Below are 17,388 nucleotides of genomic sequence, written 5' to 3'. Positions count from 1 at the left end.
ATAAATGACAAATTGACAGGTTAAAATTCGTTCGTCCTTATTTAGCACTCTGAATCAATCTGTATCTGCTGTGTTCATAATAATGTAAGTACATGCGACCGCAACTCAACGGAAATACGCTTCAGATAACATTGCCGATATGTCACAATTAACATCTTTCGCTTGTCATGGCCGATAATATGTATAACAATCAGCATATCATTATCAAGTTTTACATCAGCCAATGCAACTAATTTCGCTTGACGCATCGCCGCGCCGGAGCGCATCGTGTCGTCTCCATCCTGCACGAAGAAATTAACACAAAATCCACTAACCAAACGAAGAAGAGAAAAAAATGCGTAACATTCGCGCGATGGTGGAGGAACAAAATCGGAATGGAGCTGTCAGAGAGGAAACGCTGTAGGAAAAGGGAAAGAGATTAAGAGAGAGGGAGAGAGAGAGAGAGAGAGAGAGAAGCGAAGATCTACTAGATCAACGCAGTGGGGGACTTAAATCGAGTGCCGTTGTATGGAAGACTAGTGATTTTGTTGTTCTACTTTCGATGTAACAAGGAATCACTAATCATCCTACGAAGGCACTCGCGATCGTCGGCTTCCGAGACCTGCTTTTGGAACTAACATCAACCCTGCGGATCCGTTTTGCTCGACGAACTCAATACGACACTTGTTTTTCTGTTGTACAGCTTAGGGACAGTTTTCTCTGTACAGTGTATAGTGACTAAAGTAAAGAGCTACAGTACAGTCAGCATAGGTTAGGTTTTCCATTTGCCACCAGTATTCACATTTCGATATCCGTCTTCATAGAATGTAATGTTTCATTGGTTTCTTTTAAATATTCCTTGATGTAAAACCCATTTATTTTTGTTTATGCATAACATTGAATTACTATTGTAATCTCTGAATAATACCTAAGCGCTAAGTAGATTACCCCGTTAACCGGCAAATTTTCATCAGTAAGCATTCGTATGGATTGTAGTTTGAATTAACCATTTAAAATAAGTCGACTGATAAAATCACTATGTTTCGTATCACAAATGAGAAAATTACAGATTGTTAGAAAATGAGTGTGAACTTAGACCAGTTAACAGGAGGCTGTTTTATTTAATTCCACGGATCTTTTTCATAATTCATCCGAGTACTCTTGTCAGTCTAACTACAAGTCTCCCGTGTTTTCTGTTGCAGCGTGCACGAGAATGCAGACCATTATTAGGACGTGGTGAGGGAAGCATTCGGGGGGAGCCAAAGATGCGTTTGTAATTTTTTTAAGGATACTTCGCAAACGGGCAAGCATATTCGCGCGACTAAACGAAAAGAAAAGTGGATACTGGAACCATAAACGAAGGCGCGCCCAGCTCGCGCGTCGCCGAATGAATAAAGCCTCTCTCAGGAAGAAATGTCAAGACCGGGACACACACACAACCAAGGAGAGATCAGAATTTTTCCATTGTATTCGATGAACCCGTCGATAACCGTCAAGAAAACCGGAACAACACGAGATGTATTGGCTCCGCGCCTGTCCCATTTGAGAATCAACGATCCTCGTCCAAAAAAGGCCAAAGAAAGGGCACCGTTCGCACGCCTACAAAAAAAAAGAAAAGAATCATCGTTCTCGCGTATGCGTTTCTCTTTTTTCCCGCCCCCCGCCCTGTCTTTTTTTTCGATCGTTTTGTACCGCGTAACTTTTTGTCGACGGCTCCGGACGAGCTTTGATAATTACTTTTTCCCCCTTTTATTTTCCCCTCCCCCCACTCGCGTTTATCTTTTTTTTTGTCAATCCCCTTTTAATCAGAGGATTCACCGGGACCGTCGGGATCGTGACGGTCCTCCTGAGCAAATGACTTTTAAAAGCGCACACATCATTGTCTACTATTTTTTTCTTCGGCCTCTCGCTACGGGAACCATATCCGAGTGGTTAATATCCATACACGAGGCACACACATATATATATATATACACACACACGGTACACGCATTGGTAATCATGCGTGTATACACGTAATCGTACGGAGTACAACATCGGCTTACGAAGCAAATTCGTAAACGTTCGCACGCGCGCGCAGTATTCCACTGTGGAGGAATTGCTTCGACGGAGAAAAAAAGAAATTTCGAAACCTACCCACCGTGACGCGTTGATTTCCGTAGCGAAAGGGTTGAAGGCCGATGAGCTAAGAATCAGTGGAAAATGTTGCGGCTAAATCAAAGGAAGGGACGGACCCGCCGAGAGAGGAGACAAAGAAACCCAGATAGGATTATTGTAGTACGCGAAAGAAATTTTGTATATACATATAAAGAAAGAGAGAAAAAAAAAGAAGAGTATCGAAAAAGATGACGGAAAGATAGAAATGATGAAGAGAGTAAAGACGAAGATGAAGAAGAATGGAGAGAACGTACGACACCACTAACAAATATCCTTTCCCTTTCCTTAATCGCCACGTACCACGTTTCTGCTGTTGCATCATGATTATTATTATTATTATTATTATTATAATTATTATTATTATAATTATTATGATTACTGTACGATTGTCAATAAGAATAATTTTTGCATTAATTATATTCCACTTCCCCTCCCCCAAGTCTCTTGTACTAATGACACCCCTTATTCGTAGATAATCGAGCGCGCGTTTAATACCGAGCGTCTCCTTAATTTCGCGCGGTAGAATCGTTAAGTGTCCTAGGATTATAGTAAGAGCAAAAAAAAAATAAAACAGCGTGAAAGAGAAAATATATAGGAAGCACCATCGGGCTGACGAATCGCGGTGTGATGGAATCAAAAAAAAAAAGAGAATATTGACGCTGAGGAACGGAAGGATGGAATGAAATGAATCAACTTGCAACGAAGTCTGACACTGTGCATAGAAAGTTATTAAAAAAGAAAAGAGAAAAAAAACAAAGTACATGTTTAAGAAGCCACACTGGGAACGCTAAACTTGAAGAACGACGAGTCGAGACGTCTCGCGACACTAAGCGGCACCAAGGAATCCGTTTCTTTTCAAATTCGATCGACGAGACCGTTGCCGTTCGCTGTTGTTCAAGTTTACCGTATCGAACATCGAATACTTGGTCTAATAGGCCTGAAAGGGGACACCCTGTCGTCTGTACAGTTGTCGAATTTCGGGATGTCAGCGATAAGAGTTGTCGTTGGAAAACGGAACGACGCAGAATGGCGTGATCGATTTTCACCCTGTATCGTTCGTCTTATTCTTTACTCGCAGTTTACGTGCTTGGGCGCGTTCGACTGCCGATGCGAAGGAAATCGAAACTAAACGAAACTAAGGCCTGATGATGATATTTTTTATTACCGAATTCCTTGAGTCCCGAATAAATCGATTGTATTCAATCATTTTCGTATGAATTTTTCTGTAACGAGCGAACGTTACGTCGCCTCTCTGTCATCGATGCAACTCTGTCGTCATTTCTGAAGATTCTCGTGTCCAAGATGTCTGACCTGTACAGGGTGTACCGTTTCAGGGGTTGCACGCCGAATCGCGTATTTTCGGAACGAATGTGTGCCGCGTGAGAAGTCCACGAGCCGACCTAAACTAAAGAACGAACTCGTCCTCTTTCCTTTCCGGAACCTGTTAACCGGAGTACCGGAAGATTCACCTTTGACCTGTGTTACACGAGAATGATTTATCTCCTCTGTTCACTCGCTGACAAACTATTCGTGTTCTTTGCAAGATAAAGAAAATTTCCCTTCGATATATGTACTCCTCATTAGCCAGATCGATTAACTCCACGAAAAGTTATTCAAACGTAATGCAATATTATACAGTGATTATAAATTTCTCTAACACTAGAACTACCGAGTATTTGATACGATTAATATGTAATCCGTATAAAAATTGTAATAATAGATTGTCAGTTTTTTAGACATTCATTATAGTATTGAAATGAAACTATTTTCAGGATCATTTGAATTATTGAATGCTTTTAAGATAATTGCGAAACAAAAGATCAAAACCAGTCATCTTTACTGGTACGTAGTTCTAGTGTTAAACGGGAAAACAAGTGAACGTAGAATCTACTTTACTTTATCGTACATGAGATATCTTTAAATTTACCTTTACCATTATTGCAACTTTGGGCCAAAGGATTATTTCGTGGCACTGAACGCAGATAAAGAACTTTAACCAGTTAACTGCGTTCGACGAGTATACACGTCATCTCGAAATTCAAAATAATACTAAGTTTTTCAACGATAAATTATTTATTTCCTTAGATAAACATGTAACTCTTTATTTTGCTTGAATTTTTCATTAACACATATCATAAGTGAACATCTGCGTTTGACAAGTATACGCTTCATTAACTATATTGCCCAATTAGAGATTTTTCAAACAAGATTCCACAGTTAACAGGTTAAATGTAAAAGTTCGAAGAACTAATCAACTGATTCGACGATAGAATTTTTGAAAACTCAACAAACGGAGTTCGGTTTGGCCAATGAAGAGCTCATACGTTTTTAAGAGGAAACGTTTCCCAGTTAACAGGTGAAGGGCAACGCCGTGGCCTGAGGAAATCTCGCAGCACCCCTTACCTCTCTCTCCTCTATCCCCCGATGCTGCAATTCAGTCCCATCGCGAAGAGATCATTGAATGAAACCGAGTAAACGAGTAAAACAAAATGAGTATATAAGATAGAAACCAGAGTCCCTCCTTGCCAGGGTGACGCTATATACAAAGGGCATTTTTTTACGCATCTCAATGAAACTACGACTCCTTGGTTCCTGGAGCCAACCCTCAACCCTTACACCATTCTCTTAGGTTTAACGATCGAGCCACAACACAAACATACAGACACACATCCTCCTGTCTCTGATAGTCGCGTGGCTCGCGTTTCTTTGTTTCTCAATCGCGACCGCGACAAATGGAACTTGAAATTGATTTTCTCGTTGATTCGTATTCGTCGCGTGCGACGACTCGGAAATAGAGGATAAAGTAATTAGTACTAGTCAGGCAAGTTCTGAAGATATTTCGAGACCTGAAAATATAGATTCCCAGAATTTCTACTTTCAAAACGTTTCTTATAGAATTTACGTTTTTTTAAATATAACGAGAATAGAATGTTTTATAGATGGTTTTGCCTGATGAATATTATGAAAATCACATTTTCTATGTTTTGCGTAATAGTATGGAATTTATTAATATTGTGTTCCTACGCGATTTTCAAATTTCATGTAACGAAGTAGAACTGTTTTGACATACAATGGGATATTAACCCTTTGAACTCTAGGCTCCAATATCGTTATAGTATTAAATGTTTTAATGAATTTTAAAGAAACTACCCTAAAATTAGATTTTAATCCAAATTTTGTACTAAGAAGGAAAATAAAAGATCGAAGAAATGTTGCATTTCTCATTTTCGTTAGCAATACAATAAAAATTAGTTGCAGTTGCTGATAGATTACAAAACAAATTGGAGTGCTAAGGGTTAATTTAATTAATTCAGTTTCATTATTGTTTCCAACCTTGGTATACATTGAAGAATTCTAAACTATTCCAGAAGCATATTTCAGGATCCCAATATTTTCCAGTCTCGAAATACAATATCTTCCGGACCTGTCTAACTCCAAAAAATTCCTACCCCCATATTTCCGAGTTCTCGTACACCCCTAACTCCAGCAGTGAAGATGATTGGACGGTATTTTGCAGGCACGAGCGACGTTTAGCCGCGAATAGGGTGATCCATCGTTTTCAGGAATTTCCCGGAGATGAGAAGTGAATGGAAAATGGCGATCCGCTGGACCGTGAAATAATATCGGTCGCTCGGGGGTGCAAAACATTTTCCCAGCTTTCGGCCGCGAATTTCGCGACAAGGATCACGTTCGCTCGCGAATTTGAGAAACAGACGAACGGGGACACGCAGACGGACACAGCTGTACACACCCACACACGAAATGCGTGAGAGGGAGAGAATTAGGTGCGTTTTTGTGTGCGTGTAAGCGCGCGGATCAGGAAAACAACCCCTTCGGGAGGCGATAGAGAGTTTGGACCGTGACCCATGAACGGTCGAACCGCGGGGAGAGAAAGAGAGTGAGTTAGCGTATGTTTAATGAAAATATATTACGGGTGAACGAGAGGGAGAGAGAGAGAGAGAGAGAAAGAAAGAAAGAAAGAAAGAAAGAAAGAAAGAAAGAACGAGAGTCGAAAAACTCGAATCACGATGTGTGTACTATATAAGATATACAGTTTACAATTATTTGTAATGGATACTTTTTATTTGTCAAATAAAAGTTAGTACAAATGAAGGCGAAATGGGAATGATTATTTCGTGTTTGTTAATATATTCGAGATGGATTTTTTCGAACACGGTTCCTAGGAGAGGACATAAGGATATTATCACTAGAACTACGTATCAGTCAAGATGACAGGTTTCGATTATTTTATTTAGCAATTACTGATATCATCGAAGCATTGAATATTCGAAATGATTTTGAAAATAAATAGTATCATTTCAGTACTATAATGAACGCCTGAAGAAACTGAAAATGATCTATTGTTACAATTTTTATAGGAATTGCATATTCATCGTATTAAATGCTCGGTAGTTCTGGTGTTAAAGGAAATTCGATGCATTCTAAATATTAAATAATTCAAATAGGAAAATAAATAGTTTCGTCCCAATTTAACAGTAGAACCACCGTACCAGTCGGAATGACTGGTTTCAATTCTCTTCGCAGTTATTGATATTTCAAAAGCATAGATATTCGGAATGATCTTGAAAATAAATAGTGTCACTTGAATACTATAATGAATGTCTAAAAAAACTAACAATAATCTATCGTTACAATTTTTATATGGATTACATATTAATCGTATTAAAAGCTCGGTAGTTCCAGTGTCATTATTGCACACACGGTGTGCAATCGGTCTCGAATGGTTAATATCGAACAGAGAGGAATGGATCTTCGACGAAGGGTAGTTATAAATAATGATCTCAAAGAAGACTGTCGATAGTTAAAGTTACTTTATTTCGTCAATTCTTTGATACCCTCTCTACGTACACTTGAACTTATCGTTAATCTTTGGTTCAACAACAATAGGTACAGAACGATTCCCTCCTCTTGTCTATTCTCCAGAGAATCATCCCCGAAAGGGTGAGGGCCAGTTCCGACAAAGTAATTCGTCCTTTGATCACATCGAGATACATTCATGGTACTTTACGGGTTACACAGTTCGCAGCTGAGTTTTCTATTAAGGTCGAGCTTCTTCGGGCACAGGGATACTCGTGTTGAGAATTAAAGTGACTTTCGAGGATCGTTATTAACAGTTCTCTCTTGAATCATCCTTCGTCGTTCGACCAGCAACGCCCGCGGCGACTTCCTAATTACGTACCCAAATGTCTCGCGTCCGTTCATATCGATCGTTCGTCGATCGTTTCACAGACGTTCGTGGGAATCGATCAACTCTACCGGGTCGCAGGTGAAATAGACGTTTCTTCGTGGTTCCTCGAAACATTTCGCGACGAGAACTTCCAAATTCTCGGCAGGGGGAACAAAAATGGCACCGTTAAAGCGCAAGCATCTTGCACTCTACTCGAGAACGGCGTTCGCGTTCACGACGGGGGCGTGTCGCGGCACATAAATCTCGGCTCCCGATGCATCATCGTCACGTACGAGCTTCCTGACGTCGGCGTCGTCGTCGGGTTCGGCGTCGGCGTCAACAACGACGTACCCTGAAGACTAATGGCTAGGGGAAGGGCTGTCGGGGTGCACAGGCTCATCGCGTTGCGTCCACCTTCCGTCACCGAGCGATATCTCTCCGGTCTCGCCAGCCTGGAAAAATATTTTCCCACCGGGAACCTTCGTTAACGAGCTGACACGCGCATCGTGGAAAGTTAAACAATGATGATGCAATTTTTAACGCGTTCACAGTCTACACTGTCATAACGAAACTCTGTTTCGCGTAGGAACTTTAACCCTTTGCACTCGACAGGTGACTCTCAGTCACCAGTTGATTTGATTTGCAAAGTTATAAATTATCGGATTCACCGTTAACATTTGTATATTGCATCAGTGCGTGGGATATTAAAAGAAAATAGTTTCTTTACCTAATTTATATACTATTCTTGTTAAATTCATTTTAAAGAATCTCGTCTATGTCAAATTAGAAAGTATAGAATATTTCAAGTGAAAAACTTTCGAGCGTAAAGGGTTAACCCTTTGCACTCGAGAGGTCACTCTCAGTCACCACTTGATTTCATGTAGTAAAACTATAAAATTTGATATTCAATATTCAACTGTATATCGTTGGTTGGCAGTCATATTTAACCCTTTGCACTCGAGAGGTGACTCTCAGTTACCACTTGATTTGATTTGCAAAATTATATTCTTATATATATAATTATGCATTGTATGATGCACCAATACATGGAATATTGAAATAAAATAACTCTCCTTCTTAATTTATATGTGATTTCTCATTAATTAGTTTCAAAGGACATCGTCTGTATCTCATCAGAGAATATTGAATATTTCTAGTAAAAAACTTTCGAGTGCAAAGGGTTAACCCTTTGCGGACGAAGATCCCTTGAAGTACAGGAAATGTTTAGCAGATGAAGCTAAATTATATATCGATTGCTTAGATAATTGGAAAAGGAAACTACGTACTGACTTCTTGCTGTTCGAGTAATTAAATCACCCCTTTGTGACTTAGCATTCCAAATATGAAAATTTCATCTCAAATGCGGAAATTCGTGCGCAAAGGGTCAACACTAGAACTACCGTACCAGTCAAAATGACTGGTTTCGATAAATTGATATCTTCGAAGCATCGAATATTCGAAATGATTTTGAAAATAAATAGCTTCATTTGAGCACTATAATGAATGTCTGAAGAAACTGAAAATAATCTATTGTCACAATTTTTATAGGAATTGCATACTAATCGTATTAAAAGCTCGGTAGTTCCAGTGTTAATAAATTATGCTGAATCATTCTTCTAAGAGCAAATCCAGCGAACAAACAGAAGTAGGTTTCATTAGATTTAATATGAAACATTATCCTTCAAATAATTACTATCTTCGTTTATACAATTTCGAATAGTTTCAATTTCTAGATTAGTTCCAAACGTTCACGACGGATCTTAGGGATCGATCAAATCGTGGATGCCAAACGAATCCGTTTTTGCTTTCGATATGATTAATTACTCCGTCGAACTATCCTACAGAGGAAGTAGCGATGCGAGACTTGCTCTGTCATTTATCTTCGGCCATACGTATCGACTTGAACCATATAGGATTCCTGGCATCCATTCTGTTTCAGTTTCACAAAGGAAACATAAAAAGTATCATTGATCATCGAACAACGGCGAAGAATTGCTCGGCAACAGTGGATCTTTTCTTGTCTTATTTTACTGGCTTACCTAGAACATTTGCATTTCAACAGTCTGATGAACGCCGCCCTGAATGTCTTGTTAAAGACGGTATAAATGACCGGGTTGATGGTGGAGGACACGTATCCCAGCCACAGACACGTGTCCACGACGTGACCGGGCACCGGGCACTCCGGGCACGCGGCGAAAAAGATATTCAGGAGGAAGAATGGCGCCCAGCAGAGGACGAACGTGAAGAAGACTAGACCTAGGACCTTGCTGGCCTTCTGCTCCGTCGCCACTGCGTTCGCTGCCAGTGATCTGCCCTTCGCTCGTGCCGTTATAAACCTAGTAAGATCAATTGTTCGAATGTAGTTTTGTGTATAATTAGCTATCGCGCTGTAAATACGAATCGATACGTGTTGTACATGAGATTTTTACTTCGTCGGGGATTAAAAGTTGGAATCGATGGGAGATTTTTAGATTTGTTACGAAGTATTGGGAGGATGTAGTTTTATCGGTTGAAATGTCGTTCTATTAATACTGAATCGAATATTGTATTTATTGCTATGAATATTCGAGATTTCGACCGATTTAGGAATACAAATCAAATATGTTCGTTATGATTAACATCTGAGATTTAGGAAGATATAAACTTTGCACTTGAAAGGTGCCTCTTACTCATCATTTGATTTCATACAGTAAAACTATGAAATTTTTTATTTAATATTATACCCTGTATAATGCATCAATTTGAGAAATATTGAAATAAAATAGCTTCGTTCCTCGATGTACGTGTAATTTCTCTTCGAGTTAGTTTAATAAAATATCGTCTTTATCCCATTAGGAAATCTTGAAATATTTCCAGTGAAAAATTTCCGAGTGCATAGGGTCAAATATCAACCCGACGAGGAATTTTCAGCGATTTCGGCCGGCCGAATTGTCCCGGCCCCCATTTGCATTTGCAAATAGCCATTCGTGTTCCAAGGCTAATCCACCTTCGTCACTTGTAACTCGGTGACACGTTAATGCAAGGCCAATCTCGTTTATGATGTCTGTTGCGCGGCTACTCCGGGATATTCTACAAGTTGGTTCGTGGAGGAGCACCTAAATATATTGATAAGATGACAAGATTAACGAGCAACAAAAATGAACGTCGTCTTCCAAACGCGATGTACAATATGTGTGAAAAATCTATGAAATATCTTTCATACTTCTCGAGAAAAACGAATGGAAAGCAATTCGTGATACTGTTTCGAAATTATCAACCCTTAGCACTCAAGGTTTTTTTGTAATTAATCAGCAACTGCAACTAATTTTTATAGTATCCCCAGCGAAAATGAAAAATGCTATAACATTCTTTAAATCTTTTATTTTCCTTCTTAGCGCAAAATTTGGATGTGTGAAAAATTTAACCCTTTGCACTCGAGAGGTGACTCTGTTACCACTCGATTTGATTTGCAAAATTATGAAGTCTCATATATAATATTAAGCTTTGCACGATGCATCAATATATGGAATATTGAAATAAAATAACTTTCCTTCGTAATTTATACATGTTTTCTCATTAATTAGTTTCAAAGGACATCATCTGTATCTCATCAGTGAATATTAAACATTTCTAGTAAAAAACTTTGGAGTGCAAAGGGTTAATAATTGTAGTTTCTTTAAGATTCATTAAAATATCTAATATTATTCCTGATGCAATATCGAAGCCTACAGAGTTCAAAGGGCTTGACTGGCAGTTTGTCTCGCGACACTGCCTCCAAACATGGCGCCCGCATCGGAAGCAGGCTACTTCTCCATGACCCACCTCATACAATAGATCATTTCCCGGTGCACTGATTTTTGCTCAGAAAATTATCATTACAAACATAATCAAGTGTTAAAGGCTATTTAAAAGCGAATTATAGATCACATTCGAGACAGAGAATGGGCAGTCTGAGGTTAAACGGCAGCCTCAAAACTTCCGAGTGAAGTTTCTTGTTTCGTAGACGATGTTATCTGTCGTTAGAGTGGCATGATCCACTTTCGGCACCAGTTTCGAATTGCTTGGACTTCTGGATGTACCGTCGGTCCTGTTCACAGTGAAATTTAGCTGCGGTTTGGCTTCGCCCGGCTTCTGGCGTTTGTTACGCACAAGGTGTCCCAACAATTTGATCTAACTAAGGATTTTGAGTGAATAAGGGACCGATCAACGATTGTACCACCATTCCTGGAACACCTGATACGTTTACCCCTTTGCACTCGATAATACTCTCTTCACTATTCTCCGATGAAATGTTTATAATAAAATTTGCAACTAACATAGAGAACACTCTCGCGTAAGTTTTGAGACAGAACTATTTTAGCTCTATGTTTTTTATGCGTTGATACCTTATTCAAACCTTAACCCTTTGCGGACAAAAGTTTTTAGAAATGTATAAAACCTTCAATAGACGAAGCTAGATTATCTATCAAACGCTTAATCAATAGAAGAAAAGGAAACTACGTGCTGATCTCTAACTGTCGAGTAATCAAATCACTTGTCTGCGACTTAGTCTTCCAAACGTGAACATTTCATCTCGCCGAAATGTCGACATTCGTCCGCAAAGGGTTAATATTGAATTTCAAATGTTATAGTTTCAGTTGAATCAAATGTCTCGATTGCAAGCAGTTATCAGACGAAGGAGGTTGCGAATTATACAGCTCGATACTTAGTTAAATCGAAAACTACTGTTTCTTATTAGAAAAGTGATCGATTCACTGGTATCTGTCGCTCCGATACGTCCACGCGTTCATCCTTCGATATCAACGGATACAATTCCAGTCACGATTCCATCAGACAATAATATTTAAAAAGTGAGTTCAGTTTTATTCCTCGCTGACTGTTCGAAGCGTTCGTATCCACCGATGCGCAATTCCCTCGCACGAAAGAGGAACCTCGCTGCCAGGGAATCGCGTTTGCGTTTAAAATACCGACTGTTGCCGATATAACTGGAAATCTGTTTCGCCGGCGCGTTATTCGGTTCTCATCCGCATACATTTCTCCGACAGTCAATATTTACGGAGTTATCGTCGCAAATCCGGCCGCGCGCGACGCTCGGAATATCGAATAAGCGGGAATGCCAGCTGGACAAGAATATAATTTCGCGCAACTTCGGTCCGTCACGGTAGCAGTCTGCCGAATACTGTCTTCCTCGATGCATTTCATTCGATCGTGTGTCTCGCGTCAGTTTTCTGGGACTGTCATTGGACGTGTCATAAACCGGCGTTCCAGCGCCGTTGCCGCATAGTCCTCGCGGTTGCGAAATTGCGTTCGCTTTTCCTAGTAACCTGGTAACCGGTCATCTTTTCGTTTCTTCGTGGTTATACGAAGCTTGATAGACGAATACGTGTAAGACAATCAGGGATTGAACTTTAAACAGTGTACAAACACAAGATATTTACCATGGTCATTGCTGAACGAGTGTCCATACAATAAAAGACATCTGTTTAACACTGTTTAGTCAATTCGAATCAAATGTTATATTTCTCAATGCTGTAATTAGCGAAGTCGCATAGCTAAGTGTCTTTATAACGAGATTTCTCGTTACCAGTACGCAACGTGTTAACACTAAAACTACCAGCAGTTCAATTGACTTTAAAATTTCGCTATAGAAACTCAAAGAGTGCATCTGTTCACATTAATTGATTTACAATTCAATTTGCGTAGTGCTAAATGAATTTCTTCAATAATTTCTCAGAGATTTGTTACCTTTCTAATAATTGCAAGAAGAAGACAAAAACTAAAACTACCAGCAGTTCAATTGACTTTAAAATTTCGCTATAGAAACTCAAAGAGTGCATCTGTTCAGACGTTAATTGATTTACAATTCAATTTTCATAGTGCTAAATGAATTTCTTCAATAATTTCTCAGAGATTTGTTACCTTTCTACTAATTGGAAAAAAAAGACATCAGACATGGGTCGTTTGAGCCGTCTGGTAGTTTCAGCGTTAAATGAGCTATTGTTTCAGCGGCTCATTAAGTTTCTTCTAAATTGTTCACCTGTCGCTTCCGGTGCCACCGGAGATCCTCCAGGCGTGTCGCGTGGTCAGGGACGCGGTGCTCGAGGTGGTCGTGGACGCCTTGGTCGATGCGTATCTGCCCCCTAATCTGCGGAACTGATTTCGTTCCGGGTGTTCGGCGACGAAACGCGCCTGCTGCCTCAGCAACGGCACCGTTAGAACGTACGTGGCCACCATCACGATCATGGGGATGTAGAAGGCGATCAACGATCCGAACACGAAGAACGTTCTATTGTTTATCACGCACGTGCTCGGACGCGGCATGATGTTCACGGAATTGATTATACCTGCGGAATAAAATTGCAGTCACGACATTTAACCCTTTCCACTCGAGAGTGGATAATTTGATAGAGTAAAACTATAGAATGTGATACATAATGAAATATTGGAATAAAATAGCTTTGTTCCTTAATATACTTGTGTTTTGCCTTTGAGTTAATTTTAAAGAATATCGTCTTCGCCTCGTCGAAAAATGTTAAATATTTCTAGCGAAAAATTTCCGAGTGCAAAGGGTTAAATTATTCAGCGCAAAGGCGTTATGTTGGTATCATTTAATGAATTTAGAGATTGTAACAGCGAGATTAAGCTTAGAAGCCCATTAGAGAATCTCAATTGTATATATAATAATAATAATAAGAAGAAGAAGAAGAGAAGCGGATAAAATCATTTATAATACTTTCAGCTAGTGAGTTACGTGATACCAGCCGATGATTGTTGACAGCCAACCGGGTTAAAGTACGTATAAATCAATTTTTTATTATCCACTTGCGGAACATAGACAGTCTAAACTACTACGTAATCCTAAGCGACTATTACCGAATCATTATGAATCGTTCGACTATAAACTTACTGAATCATTGAACCATTAATTATTAATAATCAACTCTCAAACAACGATCACGCGTCACTATTATTCGCGTGATATTCCAATGACTTTCAATTATACACATTATCCATCTGAAAACAGTCACATTAATCTTCTCAGACGCACAAATGATTCTTGCCGTTGGAACCACGAGTCACGTCGCGCGGAGCGGCAAGATTCATCGGCGCCGTCTGGCTATACGACTCCGTACAACTTGTTGTGCAATTTCGTCAAAATTCGACTTTTTGTTACTAGGAGCACAGGACGTCGGTGGAGGTTCGAAGACAAGGAGACAAGATCGTGCGAGAAGGATGGACGGTTAGGCGACTAGCTCCGGTTATGCGCTCCTGTTACGTTACGTCACCTCAACGCGGACTAGGCGAACATAATGCGAGGAGCATGTAGACGAGGATAGCATCACTGTGCGAAGAGGATAGAGGATTCAGCGTTCTACTCCGTTCATACCATGCTGTTACTTTTAGACTCCTTTTACTAGGATCACAGATCGTTGATGGAGCGAATCGTCGACAAGGAGAGAAGTTCGATTAGAAGGAGACAGAGAGAGCGACAAGGAGAGGCAGAGGATTGGAGGGAGAGCAATACAGTCAAACTTGTTTTGTGCAGTCCTTTTTGTAGTAATTTTGAAGTTTCGGAGGTGCAGTGGGCAGAAACAGTATTACTATGAAAAATAATGAGTACGTTTATTGTGATATGGTTTAAAAATATCCCTTAACGCAGTTTTTTTTAAAAAAACCGGCTAAAAAAAATCAAATAATTTTTTAATTGATTAATTATTTAAATCAAATTTTAATTGTACACTTTTTCAATTTTTTGTCTTGAATAAATTTCGATACATCTTTTCTATTCTTCCTTGCAGTTGTTACAAAAGAAATATCAAAAAATAACATTTATTCAAATAAATTTACTTTGATTTATTTCTTGAAAAACAGTAAGAAAATTATAATTGATACTGACAAACTATAGCGCTCCTCAGCACTCAAACGGTTAATTACTTATCTTGTTTGAAAGCACTTTCTCACTATTTCGTAAATTTCTGAACATGTTTTGCGCGGTTTTTTTTATGCGGTTCCTATCCACCATACAAAAACAAGTTTGACTGTATTGCTGGGAAAATCTGTTGGTAAAATACAAAGGCGTCTTATCGGGTTTATCCTCGTATCATTCACGCGAGCGTTATGAATTATTTATCCCTCGTCTCGCGATAGTTAACTCGATGTTCTCTGTTTCGAATCTGCTTCGACGATCTCTGTCTCTCGCGATAACGCCACTGCCAGGCATTCTTTATCGTTCACCAGTTATCTGCGAGCGAAACTTTCTGAAGTTCAATGCTCCGATAAGCGCGATGAGATCAACTTTGAACTGCACTAAGATTCTTATTTGACTGAAATTTTATTCGAGCTCGCTCTCCGTTGAATGTAAGATTAGCGATCTATTCCGAGTAGGCTTGTGTCAACGGTTTGTTAATTAATTTATTTATATACTATTCTGTAAAATGTGCCGTAGGGAAATTTACTTAACCCTTTGCGCTCCAATGTCGAGCGTGACTCGACATCAGTTTTGTTCATTGGTGTGATTCTTTGTCGAGATATTTTAAAAATAATTATTATGTTATTTTCGATATTATCAGCGAGAAGAATCGTTTGCACTGCTCTGTACAGAGTAACTATTTTTTCAAGTGCATTTCAAATAAAATGTAATAATACAGAGTGATCGAGGAAAAGATGCGAAAGAAGTTCGGAGTGCAAAGGGTTAACCTGAATTACGAAGCTTACTCCTTTGCGAACGAAGATTCTTTGAAATATACAAGACCTTTAGCAGATAAAGCTGAATTATATATCGAATGCTTAATGATCTCTTGCTGTCCGAGTAAGTAAATCATTTGTCTGCAACTTATTCTTCAAAATACGAGCATTTCATCTCGCCGAAATGTCGACAGTCGTCCGCAAAGGGTTAAACGAACCTGCATTCTTTAATACTACCAGTGAATCAAAAATAAAGTGCATTAACAGCTGCGACTTGCATCTTTCAAATAGACTGCGAATTTTCTGCTTTCCAGTTGATTTTCACCTCGTTAAGATCTCCGAGAGAATTTTCTATTCGACCCTTGTCTCTTTAAACTGCTTCAGGAAATTCTGACTTCGTGCGAAGATCCGCAGTCTATTTGCAACTTTCCGCGGGTCCATGTAGATACAGGGTGTTCCGAAAGAAGGCGTCACGACCACCATCGATTTCACTTCGATGCGATGGAAAGTTTAGTGTTAACACTAGAACTACCGAGCATTTAATACAATTAATATGCGATTCCTATAAAAATTTTAACAATAGATTATTTTCAGTTTCTTCTGAGTTAATTTTAAAGAATAGCAAAACTACTGATTTTCAAGATAATTTCGAATATTCAATGCTTCGAAGACATCAATTGCTAAATAAAAAAATCGAAACCAGTCATTTTGACTAACACGGTAGTTCTAGTAAAAAATCCTTTATCGCTAGATCCTGTACTCATTGTCAAAATCCAATGCATCATTTCACAGTTTACTTCCACAATGCAGTAGAACACTTTGCAGCAATGCATTTCAAGCATTTTTTCAAGGTCAGAATTTCGCGATCCTCACATCCTTTCGCATCGAATGAAATATGCAGAGTCACGTTGGTCGCGACACGTATTTTTGAAACATTCTGTACACCCGGAGCTCGCGGAGAGCCGCAGAGTGGGTTCGTTGTAAGACGAGGGATTAAACGTGGAAATCAGCTGCTGCCGGATTCAAACGAAGGAAGATTAGGGGCGAGAGTTTACCTAACACTGTAATGGAACTAGAGACCAACATGGCGAGCAGCCAGACGGCCGCGATCTTGAAGCCGACCATCCGCTTGGTGGCGGTGTGCCTCGTCCGCAGCGGATTCCGGATGCCCAGATAACGGCCCAGCGAGATGAAGCACATGTGCATTATGCTCGCGGAGCACGCGAGCACGTCGCACGTCACGTACACGTTGCACCAGATCACGCCGAACGGCCAGTATCCTGCAACAGAAAACGGTGATCCAGCTGAGGCCCGAGACCGACCTCGTAAATCAGTGGAATCGCGCTTCCCGTTCGGGGATCTACGATTCGGGGTCCCGCCTCGGACGTCCGAAGGGACGC

At 39.8% G+C, this 17,388-nt stretch overlaps 2 protein-coding genes across 7 annotated transcripts in view; one reads left to right on the top strand and one right to left on the bottom strand.

The window, feature by feature from the left end:
- The window catches only part of HnRNP-K (Heterogeneous nuclear ribonucleoprotein K), a 199,976-nt gene extending 193,708 nt beyond the window's left edge, over positions 1-6,268 (top strand). For all 5 annotated transcript variants that reach the window (XM_076365867.1, XM_076365871.1, XM_076365870.1 and 2 more), the window contains one exon: positions 1,182-6,268. In XM_076365867.1, the coding sequence (XP_076221982.1) occupies positions 1,182-1,209 (28 nt within the window). In that variant the 3' untranslated portion in view covers positions 1,210-6,268. The remainder of the gene's footprint in view (positions 1-1,181) is intronic.
- A 695-nt stretch (positions 6,269-6,963) lies between these two features.
- The window catches only part of 5-HT2A (5-hydroxytryptamine receptor 2A), a 78,402-nt gene continuing 67,977 nt past the window's right edge, over positions 6,964-17,388 (bottom strand). For both annotated transcript variants that reach the window (XM_031982082.2, XM_076365754.1), the window contains exons 4-7: positions 17,044-17,268; positions 13,341-13,647; positions 9,364-9,660; positions 6,964-7,776 (exon numbers count right to left, since the gene is read on the bottom strand). In XM_031982082.2, the coding sequence (XP_031837942.1) occupies positions 7,557-7,776; positions 9,364-9,660; positions 13,341-13,647; positions 17,044-17,268 (1,049 nt within the window). In that variant the 3' untranslated portion in view covers positions 6,964-7,556. The remainder of the gene's footprint in view (positions 7,777-9,363; positions 9,661-13,340; positions 13,648-17,043; positions 17,269-17,388) is intronic.

This window comes from Nomia melanderi, chromosome 3, assembly GCF_051020985.1.
Source record: "Nomia melanderi isolate GNS246 chromosome 3, iyNomMela1, whole genome shotgun sequence".
Lineage (NCBI taxonomy): Eukaryota > Metazoa > Arthropoda > Insecta > Hymenoptera > Halictidae > Nomia > Nomia melanderi.
The sequence above is the reverse complement of the archived record's forward strand: the minus strand, read 5'-3'. Positions and strand labels throughout refer to the sequence as shown.